The sequence below is a fragment of the Haemorhous mexicanus genome, chromosome 12, assembly GCF_027477595.1.
Source record: "Haemorhous mexicanus isolate bHaeMex1 chromosome 12, bHaeMex1.pri, whole genome shotgun sequence".
Classification (NCBI taxonomy): Eukaryota; Metazoa; Chordata; class Aves; order Passeriformes; family Fringillidae; genus Haemorhous; species Haemorhous mexicanus.
The window spans coordinates 21884866-21897754 of NC_082352.1; the positions used below are offsets into that span (position 1 = coordinate 21884866).

A 12889-nucleotide genomic window follows, 5' to 3' on the forward strand; every position below is an offset into this window, starting at 1 on the left:
TAGTATCTGGGTTGGTGAATGTATGGCCTTGTCCAAACAGAGAACTTTACTTGAGCTTCCTTTAGAGGGATTTGTGAGCAGCTGGGCTCTCTCTGCACTCACCTTCAACCTTTAGCCTGTGCTACTCATAGGTTAGCCCTGACAGCACGGCCTTTCTGCCTCCTCAGCACTTGTTAAACAAACACGCACCGCCCAGCCTCTTACCTGTGCTGCAAGTGCAAGGAAATAAATTCCACAAATGCCAGTTCACAAAGGGAAACCACCGGGTTCATGAGTGACTCGGGTCCCTGAGCTGCTGAGCGGCCTCCGACTCTGACCCTGCCCCACGCGCCTGGAGGGAGAGAGAATTCCCCAGCGCTCCTCCTCAGGCCTGGATGTGAACTTTGCTTTGGAACCTGGGGAGAGTCAGGGCCTGGGGATGTGCTGCACCACCACCTGCTCCGTTCCGAGGGCTGGGGATCACACCTGTTTTATAAACATGCAGGAAGAACTGCAAGGGACACTGGCAAAGCTGAGGGCGGGTTGCTGATGGGCACTGCCCTCTCCGGTGGCGCGGGGGCAACAGGGCGGCTCGGAGCCAGTACTGTGGGAACGGAGGCTGAAGGAAGGAGGGGCTGAGGGGGGAGCGGGGACTGACGGGCTCAGGGCACCGATCCCGGTGCCGCCTCCGAGGCGACGCTCCCGCGCCGTTTCCCGCCTTTCGCCCCGGCTGCTCCCCATTGGCTCACGCCCGCCGCCGCGCTCTCCCATTGGCTGCGCCGGCAGCGTCCCCCTTTGGCTTGCTCCCCATTGGTCCCCGAGCATAACGGAGGACGCGCGGGGCGTCGCCATCGCTACGGCGGCCGGCGCGGGTCAGGCCGCGCGTTCCGCGGAGCCGCGCCAGGCAGCATGGAGGGCGGGCGGCGCGGAGAGGCCGGGGCGGCGGCGGCGGCGGGGGACGGGCCCGCGCCCGTGTTCACCCTGGAGGAGGTGGCGAAGCGGAACTCCAGCCGTGAGGCCTGGCTGGTGATCCACGGGCGCGTCTACGATGTCACCCGCTTCCTGGAGGAGGTGAGGCCTGCAGTGGGGCTGCCCGGCCCGGCCCCTGAGGGGAGCGGGGAGAGCCTGGGAGGTCTGTGAGGCCGGGAGGGCCCTGGAGGGTCGGGGGCTGCTTTGGGGACAGAGATGCCGGGGCCGGGTGCGAGAGGAGGGAGCGAGCAGGCCCGGCCCGCGTTCGGGCGGTCCCGGTGTCCCGGGGGCAGCTCCCCGGGCCGGGCTGTGCGGGCTCTGCTGGGCCTCATGGCCGCGCTTCTGCCTCCGGGGGACGGAGGGGAGGGCGGGTCGCGGTGGTCAGCCGGAGGCAGGGGCTGTGCTGGGCTCCTCTGAGGCAATGCCAGGGTTCCCGGGGAATCTGTTCAGGCGGGTCCCGGGGAGCTGCAGGTTTCCTTCAATCACGGGGCCTCACTCCGCATCTTGAAGGGTGAGCGGGATCAGGGCACTTTGAATGTGAGGGCTGCAGGGGCACCCCAGAACTCGGAGGAGGAGGTGACTGTGATACCGCCGCCACCACTCTCTTGCCTGCCCCGAGGGGACCTCGCACCCGGGCTTTGCAAACAAGGCAGCTTCTGGCAAATCTCCGGTTCTCTTGGCTGTGGGCACAAAAAATCCTTCAAGACTCGCTGCTTTTGTCCTCTGATTTTGAGAAGGTTGAGAGTGGTGTCCTGACTGTTGAGAGCTGGGAGTGGAGTGGGAATCAACAGTAACAAAATAGTCATGCCCAAGGGAATGGCATGAAGTTGTGCTAGGGGAAATTTAGGGTGGATATCAGGAAGGGTTCTTCCCCCAGAGGGTGCTGGGCACTGCCCAGGCTCCCCAGGGAATGGGCACGGCCCCGAGGGTGCCAGAGCTCCAGCCTAGGTCAGCACTGCCAGGGATGCCCAGGGTGGAGTTGTGGTGGGGTCTGTGCAGGGTTGGGGTTAAACTCAATCATCCCTGTGGGCCTCTTCCAGCTCAGAATATCCTGTGATTCTGTGGTTCTATGAAAATCTTTAAGGGGTTTATCCCAGTTTAAAGTAACAGCAGAGATTTTGTGGCATTTACAGGACAATGTACAAAGGCTGGGCTGAACCAGCTCCAAAGAAGGCACTTCATGCACTTGTTCCAGCTTGTTGCCTCTGCTGGACTGAATTCAACTCTGGTTTCCCTTGAGGCCCACGTGGTTGAATCCTGTGTACTGCGGAGTGACAGAGCTGCTGTGGAGAGGGTACAGGTGCATCAGGCAGGAGGGGGTGAGCACTGGCAGCTGGAGGTTGTGCCTTGCTCTGCAGCTCTAAAGTTGGACACGATCTGGTTTCTTCTTGGTCCAGAAAATGACCGAACCACAGTATTGTTCAGGCTGGAGAATCCCTCCCAGACCATCGAGTCCAACCTGTGTCAATCCCCACAATCCCCACCTTGTCCCCAGCACTGAGTGCCACCTCCAGGTGTTCCTTAGACACCTCCAGGGATGGGGACTCCAAACCTCCCTGGGCAGCCCCTGCCCACGAACAACCCTTTTCATTATGAAATTCCTGCTGGTGTCCAACCTGAGCCTCCCCTGGCACGGCCTGAAGCTGTTTCCCCTTGTCCTGTCCCAGTTCCCTCTAGCAGAGCCCGACCCCCGGCTGGCCCCTCCTGTCAGGGAGCTGTGCAGAGCCAGGAGGGCCCCCTGAGCCTCCTTTTCTCCAGGCAGGGCAGTTTAGTGGGATGAGATGTGCAAGGTGGAAGCAGGACAGTTTGGTGGGAAGGAGTTGTGGGTGCTCAAAAGCTAAATAGATGGAAGGGAAAACTTGGAAAAGCCATTCACAGCTGGTTTCTGAATAAGGAAATGCTGGGTTGGAGTTTAGGAAGAGCCAGAATGAGCTGGAGCTTGGGACAGCAGCTGCAGGAGCTGCAAGTCTTGTCTTACACTTGTCTCTGCTGTGATTCAGAGTGGGGACACTGCAGGGACGTTGAGTCTTCACCTCGATGTTCTCTCTAAGGTGGAGTCTGGGACCTGCTCCTTGGGGCACCTTTGGAATTTTGAGTGAGCCCAGAAAAACACTTCAGTCCCTCCAGCAAGCCAGGTTTAGCAGTGCCCTGAGTGTCACCTTGAGATGGTGTTTCACCCTGAGATGATATTTCACTCTGTCCTTTCCAGGCCCTTTTTCCCATTTGCCGTAAAAAGACTTACTTGGACAGGAGAGAGGGAGAAGAATAAGGGCACTGTTGAGCTGTGCCAGCGTGGCTGACACAACACTGGGCTGTGCACTCCCCTTACTGGCAAGGGTGACACAGGGGAGCTGTAGATCAAGGCCTAATTTATTGGCGAAAATCCTCTTTGTATGTGTTACCCTCTGGAGTGCTGGGGAGCCCCGTGCAGGCGCTGGAACCAGCAGTGCTTGTCTGCTTTGGAGCTGCAGAGTGCTGGAACCAGCAGTGCTTGTCTGCTTTGGAGCTGCAGAGTGCTGGAACCAGCAGTGCTTGTCTGCTTTGGAGCTGCAGAGTGCTGGAACCAGCAGTGCTTGTCTGCTTTGGAGCTGCAGAGTGCTGGAACCAGCAGTGCTTGTCTGCTTTGGAGCTGCAGAGTGCTGGAACCAGCAGTGCTTGTCTGCTTTGGAGCTGCAGAGTGCTGGAACCAGCAGTGCTTGTCTGCTTTGGAGCTGCAGAGCTCAGCTGTTGCGTGTCCCCCTGGCCGTGTGGTCACTGAGCTGGGGCTGGTTGGTGGGTGCCCTTCCTGGCCTTTGCTCACAGATCTGGCTGGTGTTGCTGGGAGTGCTGGCACGTTCCATGGGTAGGGTTGTGCAATCCTGAAGAAGTCACTGCTGAAAGGCTGAATTTGGCTTCACAATTCCTGCAAATTACACGCTGCAGGTCAGCCAACCCGAAATCCGTGTGCTGCTGGAAGTGTAGGCCAGTTAAAGTTTCCAGTTCACATTATCTGTAATAGGAGTAACAAGACATCTGTCACATAACAAAATTTACTGAACTGTTAGAACAGGAACCAAATCCAGGAGATGTGCAAAGACAGCAGCTGAAGTGCTGCAGGTGTTCCTGGGAGATGCAATCTCCTGTGCTTCAGAGAGCCTGTGAGTGCCTGAAATGAAATGGGATTACTTTAAAATTTAAGAGAGCCTTATGGTGATCTATTTTGTCCCAGATCTGGGTAACTGGACCACACCAGGATACCTGTTACTGCTCCTGGTTGCAATGGTCTAGATAAGCACGTGCAGGCTGTGGCTGGAGCAGCAGGCTGCGTACTTGGGGTGAGTGGGGGTGGAGGGAGGCAGCTGCACCTCCTGCAGGTGCTCTGGGGTCTGTCAGGCTCACACTTCACCACAACGGTATCAAAATCTGAGCCTTTAACTTGTGCACAATCTGTAAGAGACTTATTTATGGTCCTGCTGGAGGGATACAGTTTCTGTCCATTTTCACATATGACTGGGAGAGTCTGGAGAGCCACATTTCTCCAGGAAGCTCTCGTGTCTGTTATCTGAGCCCACAAGCCACAGCAGCCCCCACAGCTCAGCACATGCTGCCGTTCCTGATCCCCGTGATAAGTGTGCAGGAATCCATTTCCAGTTCCCAGCTGGAAGGAGCCTGACCCAAATGGCTCAGTTGGTTTCAGGTATAGTGTTCTTCAAGAGAAGGAGGAGCACCAAGCATCTGAGTTTCCTCATGCTGACTTGCTCCAGCTTGGCAGAGGTGTTTTTGGAAAACCTTTTCCCTGCCTCACAACCAGCGCTGTGCAGGATGCGTGGCTCATTCCAGGTGACTGCTCGTCCTTGCTTCTGGCTTGGATGGAGCTGGCACATGGTTATTGCACAGAAACTCTTCCCTCTCCTGGTTTATTTCTTCAACTCTGAGCACTAGGGATGGAAGTTTCACCCCTCCTCAACCTGGTGTTCTTATCTCTTACCTGACACAGTGATCTAATTAGTCCTGGAGCTTAGTGTTGCTGCTGAGCTCGTTTGTGTCTCCAGCAGGTCTGTACCAGCAGTTCCCAGCCAGACATTTGCAGACAGGTTCTTGGGGCTTGTGGGGAGGGGACTCCTGGCTCTCTCCTGTGGAAGTTTGGGATGTGCTCTTTGAGGCCTTTGCTGTGTGCCCTCAGTTCCAAGTCACTGTTACTCCCTGTGTGTGCTGAGGGTCCAGGGACACCGAGAACCCAGTTTTATTGTCGCCTCTCTCCTTCTGGTTTGCTTTTGTCTGTTTCTTGTCAAAAAGGGACATTTTCCAGCCATTGTTTCTCCTGAAGTAGTCTTCCTCCCCCCCATAGTTTGCAACACTGTTTCCATGTTTTCCTGCAGCAGCTGAGCAGCAGATTTGGGCAGTTTTGTGGCAGAGTCCGTGACTTCCTGTACAAATAGTGTGGGTTTACATTTGCTGGGCTAGGACAAGGTAGGAATTGTTTGGCTGCAGCGGTGCTGTCTGGAGGACAGAGCCCTTCAGAAATAGGAGATGCCAAAATATTTTGAAAGTCTTTTTCTTTTAGGCTTGGAGAGTGCAGTGAAAGACAGATGTGCACGAATAAATAATTGTGGATTTAGCAAGTGCGTAGAAAGGCTTCAGAGCCAGAGATGTAAAGAAGACTGAACTTTACTGTTCTCCTTCTCTCTTGAATTTTATCATTCCTCTTGTCTCTTGCCTGTGGAGAGACAGGATGTCACTGAAAGATCCACTACACGTTCCCTGTTGCTGCAGGGTTTTGTCCATCCTTCTAGGGTGAATTATTAGGAAAAGAAGGCTGTCTGCTTAAAATGCAGCTATTTTCCTGTCTGAAATACGAGATTTCTGTGAGGCAACCTTAAGGAGTTACTCTAAAACTCTTAGATAAATGGTAGCTCTTCAGTAGATCTTAGCTGGAGACTGGACAGAACAGATAACATCCAGCAGTCCCTGATCTGACTCCTCTGGGATTGAGCAAGCCTGAGGGTTGGTGTGGGAGAAGGGGCAGCCAGAAGAGCTGCAGCTGGACACAGGGAATGAGCCATGGAGCCTCACCTGGTGCCCCAGCTCAGCCACTTGATAACTGCCTGTGACAAACTGTGTCCCTCCACTTTGCCCTTTGTGGCTCCTGAGGAAGCTCTGTGTTGGTGACATGCCTGGACAATAAAGGGCTTTATTCCAAATAAGGAGCTCTGATACGAGGATTGCAGGATTGCCTGCAGCAGCCCACCGCAGCCACCAAGGGGGCTGGTTTGTGTCCACCCTGTGTTTGGTATGAGGTGGGATGGCCTGGAGGGAATATTCAGACTTTTGGCAGCAAAAGCAGATGAACTGAAGGAAGGGAGGGGGTGGCAACTGCTCTGTGTCTGTGGGAAGGAGAAGGATATGACAGAGAGAAGCAGGTGTGTTGGTCCTTAGATCTGAAATGTAGCCCAGCGTCTCTTCTCCAATTCAGGGCTGGCTGCCTGAAGCCCTGGAAAACTGGGTTAGTCCCTGTGAGTGCCCTGGGATGTGTGACCACTTCATTGGTGTAACTGGATTAGCTGGTGGTTCACACTCAGGCTGTAAAGGGATTGGCCTTTGCTAGGTCTGTGGTTAGTGCTTTCCATTGCCAGGCTGTTCCTGAAATTGTGACATTGACAGTGGAGAGAGCCCAGCCCACCAGAGACAACAGAGCCACACCCGGGTTTGTGCCACTTCATCCCATCTGAGAGTCAGCTGTGACTGCTGCCACCCACAGCAGTGGCACTGCCGCTGTGGAGCTCCCTGGGGATTTGGCTGTTGTAGCTCTGGATTTCTGAAATCAGTGTATGATATTAAATAGTATAATTTTTGTGGTACTTCATGATTTCCTCACCCCGTGTCGCTGGTGGTTGCGCACAGCATCAAGATCAGTATTGCACACCCGTGCGCAGAGTCAGCCAAACATCATTTTTGTAGTACCTGAAGAAGTAGAATATCCTTTTCTCCAGTGGTGTCTGTGAATTCCTGAGGAATTGAACAACTGGACAATTCAACCTCTGGCAGATTTTATTGATAGTGTTGCTTGAGGCATCCAGCAGTGGGGTTGGGAGGAAGGCTGATGACGTCCTCACTGCCTTTCTGCATCCAGCCCTTGGCTCACCTGGACTCTTCTCTTCCAGCACCCAGGTGGAGAAGAGGTGTTGCTTGAGCAAGCAGGCAGAGATGCCACGGAGAGCTTTGAAGATGTAGGGCATTCCACAGATGCCAGGGAAATGCTGAAGCAGTACTACATTGGAGAGGTCCACCCGGTGAGTGCCTCCTCCGGTGAGTGTAACCCCCAAACAAATATACTAGGGTGTATCTTGTGAAATAAGTTAGTAGTTGAGGGGCTCAGGCAGTCCCTGTGTTGTCCAGGGTTTCTGCTGGGGAAACTGAACTAAATTAGTCTTCTCCTTCCACCATTCAGAACAGATTTCTCACTTCATTTAAATCGGGGCACTTAAGCTGAATTCATGGGTTCCCTCTGTAGCTGGTGGAAGCATAATCCACCTTTGCCTTGTAATTCAGAGCTCAGGAGGGTGAGAGTTCCCAGGGGCACAAACACCTTTCTGCCTGCCTTTGGGTGCCAAAGGAAGGACCTCTTTGAAAACTGAGCCCAGGCAATTACCTTTGTACAGAACAATTCCCTCATAAAGGCTGCAGCCTCCCTTTGAAGTCAGCACTTACCTCTTTCTTTTTCTTTTTCCGCCTGACAGAATGATCGGGAAAAGGAAGGTTCTAAGGTAAGCTGTCAGCATTTCAGTTTTCTCCTTTTATTTAATGTCACATGTCTTTTGGAGGCCTTTTTCCCCCTCTTTTTTCCTGTGGAGCTTGTGGCTTTATGTTTACGCAAACTACACGCAAATAAATTTCCCAAGCAAATTCTACCTTTGTTTTTGTTCTGAACCTCAGTGGGCACCTCAGTGTGAAATTGGAAGTGAGTTTTTGTGCCCTTTCTCTGCTGGCAGCAGTGATGTTTTTTCCACACCTTGAGCCACAGACCATTTTTTGCATTTCTGGCTGTGTCCTGACCACGGAACTGGTTTTCTTGTTGTTCCCTCCGAGCCAGGAGACAGCAACAGGGGCTGGCTGGCAAACAGGAATTCTCTGTTAACTGCCTCAGGGATCAGTGGTGTTGCTTAACACTTGTCAGGTACTTCTGGACTAGAACAGGGCAGAGTGTTGCAAAAATGCCTTTGGAAGGGATGGGGAGAGGGAAAAGGCAATAAATAGAATCCCAGCTGGGAGGTAAACATGTGCTTTGCAGCTGGCTGGGCTGGGAGGCCTGGACAGGGCACAGCTCTGCCTTCAACAAGGCTTTCAGGAGATGTTCCTCTGAGCAGGACCACTTGCAGAGCAGCAGGAATCCAGAAGGGAACTGTCTGCAGAGAAATCAAGGATAACTCAGGCTGGGTGAAGCCTATGCTTAGATATGGAGCTGTGTGATTGTGTACATATTCACCTTAAAATTTATTGTTTCGTTCAATTCATAAACACATGCTGAAAATGTGCCCAGAAATCAGTGATGATCAGAGTAGCTCCCTTGGATCTGAGTTAAATACTTTATTCAAGTGTTTTTCTCTTCTGATCACTAAGTCCAGCATGTTATGCACAGCTGAGGGCTCTCTCCAGAGCGCATCATCTGTATTAAAGGAGGTTTCAGTGTAAATTAAAGATGGCAGCAAGAGAGAGAATCAGTAATGTACAAATAAATAAAGGGGAAGCACAAAACCACCCCAAAACTGTGATGTAATAAGTAAGGCCTCATTTTGAGAGGGGTGCAAGTTCCAGCATGAAGCTGGTGACTGGGTGGGACTGATTGGATTGATGGAAAGAACATGAGGATGACAGCAAACATCCCCAAAAACAGCCACACTGGTGACAGGGGGTGTTTGGGAGAGGACGGTTATTTTCCCTCCGTATTTGTAATCACATGTTCAGGCTTGTCTTATTAGCACACGTTTAATGTTTCTTTGTTCCCCTGCTAACTCACTCTTTCCTCCTCCAGAATCCAAGTAGGACATCCTCAGGCCAAACCAGGTATAGTATCTCCTGAAAATAAGAGAGAGAAATGGAGGGGCTGGGACCCTGTTTGTAGAGCTGCGTATTAACTCCAAAGGGCAGGCAAATCCCTGGGGATGTACTGCAGTGTCCTGGCAAGCAGATACTCCAAAGCAAGTGCCAGAGTGTGCACCTCCCTTGCTGGATGTGAGCCCGGCTCTGCTCTGCGCTGGGCAGAACCAGCATGCCAGTGTTTGGAATCCTCTGGCCCGTGTGCTGGTGTTGGATGGTGCTGGCTGCATCTCTGTAACCACAGTGGGTGTTTGGGTGGTTGCTGTGGGCCCAGGGGTGGCACAACGCAGTGATGGGTGGGTTTTTGGAGGATTTTACCATGATCAGCCCAGTCTAGTTGAAAATGCTTCAAACCAGCTCAGGGCCCTGCTCTCCTGCAGCTCGTGCAGAAGGTTTTGTTCAGGAGGCTGCTGAGTGTGAGCCTCTGGAGCCTGAGCAAGGCAGATTTACTGGGGCACAGCTGTAGCCGTTGCCATCCTTGAGTCAACAGTGCTGTTTGTACAACACAAATTACAGCCTGACTTATTTAAGGAAAATAAAACCAAACCAACAACAAACCCCCCCCACTGGTCTCTGGATGTGCCAAGCTGGAAACTTCAGCCATCCAGCTGCTATTTTATAAGGCACGAGGCCACTCTTGGGCCTCTCGTGGGGGCTGGCAGAGCCTGTGCCTGGGGACAGTGGGGCCTGCCCCAGCTGTGGCCATGGTCAGGGGCCAACCTGTGGGTACAGCTCCCAGGTGTTCCCTGGATATGTAACAAGGCATGAATATTGGGAATGGATTATTAACTGGGTGCTTTCTTCTGCTTTCTGTGGTGCATGTGTTTTAGTTCATTATTTCTTTTTCTCTCCCCATAGTTTCTGGTCGACATGGCTGATCCCCATCTTTGGAGCACTGGTCTTAGGTTTAATGTATCGTTATTACATGGCAGATGGGAAAAGCTCCTGAGCTGGCCTTGCTGGGGCCTCAGACAGCCTGAAAAGAGGGAGAGAGAGTGTGTGTGTGCAACACGTGGAGTTCTGCTGCCCTTAGCCTTCCTGCCTTGCTTTTAGCTCTGAGTCTGTCAAGTGATGTTGATATCCATGGGACCAAGCTAATTCCAAACTCTATCCTAACTCTGGGACCCACAGATCTGTCGTACTTCCCTCTTGCAGTGGCAGGGAAAGAGGAACTTCTGTTATTCCCTGACCTTGGTGTGGTGTCCCTCATGCTCTCTCTCGCTCTTTCTCGCTCTCTGACGTAACCCCCAGACACCCTTTTCTCTCAATGCCTTTGCGTTAAGCCAGACACCATGAAAGAGCTGCCCTGGGCCTGTGGCTCTGCCTCAGCCCTTCACACAGTCGGGAATCATCTGCCAGTTGTCTCCAGCCCTTGCCAGAAAGGATGTCCAGAGTTTGGTTCCGCAAGAACGTTCCCAGAGCGTGCAGGCAACACTAACTGGAGCGGCACGGAGTTGTTGGTTTGGCCACCTCTTTCTGTTCCTGTCTGTTTTTAACGGTTAAACAAATACATGGATTTTAAAAGTGATTCCGTTCATTTTGTAATATTTGTACTTGTCCCTTTGGAATGTATATCCTGTGAACAACTTCTACTGAATCCTGGTTGGTTTGGGTGTTATGTGCTGTGCGTGGCAAAGCCAGTGGGAACTGGCATGTGGCTTCTGGAAATGCAGATTCTTCTTTCTCCCTGAGGTCATGATCTGACACATGTATGGGAAACTAAACTCATTCTTATGTACTGTGAATGTGCACCAGATGGGGGAAACAATTAAATCTGGCCTCTTCTCCCAAAATGAAAAGGGAAAAGAAATTCATTTGGGATTTGTGGATAATGCTGGTTTTGTCTGGGAACAGAGGAGAGTATTTCCCTCTTGCCCTGTTTTTGTGTGTTGTGCAGTCGGCCTTGAAGTGCAGACAGTGCACAGTTTGCTTCCTGTGCTGAGGCAGGAACCTTTCCAGCTCTTCCAACACACTGATCTGGGGCTTTGGGATCTGCTAAATAAAGGGAAGTGGTGTCCTGGTGCCCTCTGCCCTTCAGCAGGGCTGTGCCACTGACATTGGCTCCCAATCCAGACCTCCAGCACAGCTGATCATCCCCTGGGATTGCAGCAAAAAGGGCAGTGATACCCTGGGGTCCTGCTGTGAAAACCTCCCATGGGTTATGGGGATTCTTCTCTCTTCCACAAAACTACCGTGTCCTCCAAAGGTTGTGTAGAAGAAATTCTTGGATGTAGAATTACACTCTGCTTTTTAAAACTGAAGGCCAGGGACCTTGGAGTAAGAGCACTGCCAGGGCTTCACATGTAACACAGATTTGAGAACCATGAACTCAGTTTGGGGAAGTTTAGAGTGGATTTTGTATTAAGGAAAGGTTTTGAAGCTGGAAGGCACATGTTGGCAATAATTTCACCCTGCTGAGTTGAGGTTGTTCAGGGCAGTGCAAAATTCCACAAAGGTCAGCCAGTTTGGATCCAGGAGCACCAGGCTTGCCTGAGGAACGGGGCAGGCGTGATGCTGTAAACACCTCTTTTCTCCATAAGGTAGCACTTTTACCTGGATTTAGACTTTTTTTTTTGTTAATACTCTTTTCCTGGCAGTGGTCTACATTCAGTTGCATTTTGGCTGCTCTAAAGAACTTCTTGCCATTATTGACCCTTGCTATGAGCCCTTGATGCTCCACTGTTGGGGAAGTTGCCTGTCCATTCCCATATGTTACGGAACCTTTTTTTCCTCTTAATGGATTAATTGCCTAGGCGAGACTCAGTCTTGTTCCAAGGCTTCTTGGAGCTGGTAAGATCATTGTCCAGTGCCTTGTGAGACCCCAAGTAGCCTCTATCTGCACATGTGCCAGCTCCTCAAAGACCTCAGGGTGCTTGAGATGCATTTGCAGAAGCCACATGGAAGCCTCCTCACTTCTCCATTAATGACAAGGGGCAGCATGTCTGGGATGGAGATGGCTGGAGAGAGCCCAGTGCTTCCCGGGCGTCCTCTGGTGTGGTGGTGAAGCTGCCTCTTCTCATTCCCTTCCTGGCTCAAGGATGGGTCCCACAGGTGTGAAAGGGCCCAGGCAGCAAGGAAGGCATTAACAAAGCTTGTTTACTCACTTTGTGTAAGGATTCCAAGAGGCAGCTGCCCAGCTCTGTCCCCACGCTGAACCCGCACAGCCCGTGTTTGCCGCCAGGTCTCCGCACAATGCCGGGACAAAGCCGGCTCAGCTTTCACCCCACAGAAACCTCTGTGGGTGGAATTCAATCTGGGCTGTGCTCCGCTTCCTTCAGGTGCTGCGGAGGAGAGGTTGAGGAGGAGCTGGAAATACGAGCACGGAGGCAGCTCCTGTGGTTAATGTGAGCTTGGCAGGGCTGCCTGGGAGTGCAGTGCCAGCCTTTTCTGCCTCTCCACCACCCCGAGTTCCTTGATGACGCAGAGTGTAACTGTTAATTGGGCTGATGGTTTGTGGAGTAGGAGTGGGAGGTCTGAGGGTGTTCCTGGGGGAAGTTGGTGCATGTTCCGTGATGCAGGCACCCACAAAATGCCATTTCTTGTACCTGGAGATTGTCTGCCTGGCGGGAGGTGCCAGGCTGTGTGTTTGCTGTGTTCAATAAACTCATTATTACAAACAAACAGGTACAGGATCTTGTGTTCCCCCAGGTGCGGGATGTTTAGGTACTCCATCCTTGTTACCCTGGAGTGTGTAACCCCCATGTTGCAGGGCTCAAATGTCCGGTGGTGGTGAGTTGTGGCAGACAAGGGATTTGCCTTCCTGTTGGTAGAGGAAAAATCTTCTCCTTGGCAGAAGCTGGTGCTGAGCCTGTGCCAAGGGTGATTAGCAACATGGGTGGCCGAGTGACCCAATGGTCCCTGTGGGTGT

General features: G+C 52.4%; 1 protein-coding gene across 2 annotated transcripts; it reads left to right on the forward strand.

Annotated features, from left to right (window-relative positions):
* Nucleotides 1–871: 871 nt before the first annotated feature.
* On the forward strand, nucleotides 872–10549 carry LOC132332904 (cytochrome b5). 2 transcript variants are annotated; one of them, XM_059857607.1, is made up of 5 exons: nucleotides 872–1050; nucleotides 7089–7217; nucleotides 7665–7691; nucleotides 8957–8988; nucleotides 9880–10549. In XM_059857607.1, the coding sequence occupies exons 1-5, from the start codon at nucleotides 889–891 to the stop codon at nucleotides 9968–9970; spliced, it is 441 nt and encodes a 146-aa protein (XP_059713590.1). In that variant the 5' UTR covers nucleotides 872–888; the 3' UTR covers nucleotides 9971–10549. The 2 variants fall into 2 exon arrangements, with proteins under 2 accessions (XP_059713590.1, XP_059713591.1); XM_059857608.1 differs by lacking the exon at nucleotides 872–1050 and adding an exon at nucleotides 2114–2248.
* The last annotated feature ends 2340 nt before the right edge of the window (nucleotides 10550–12889 follow it).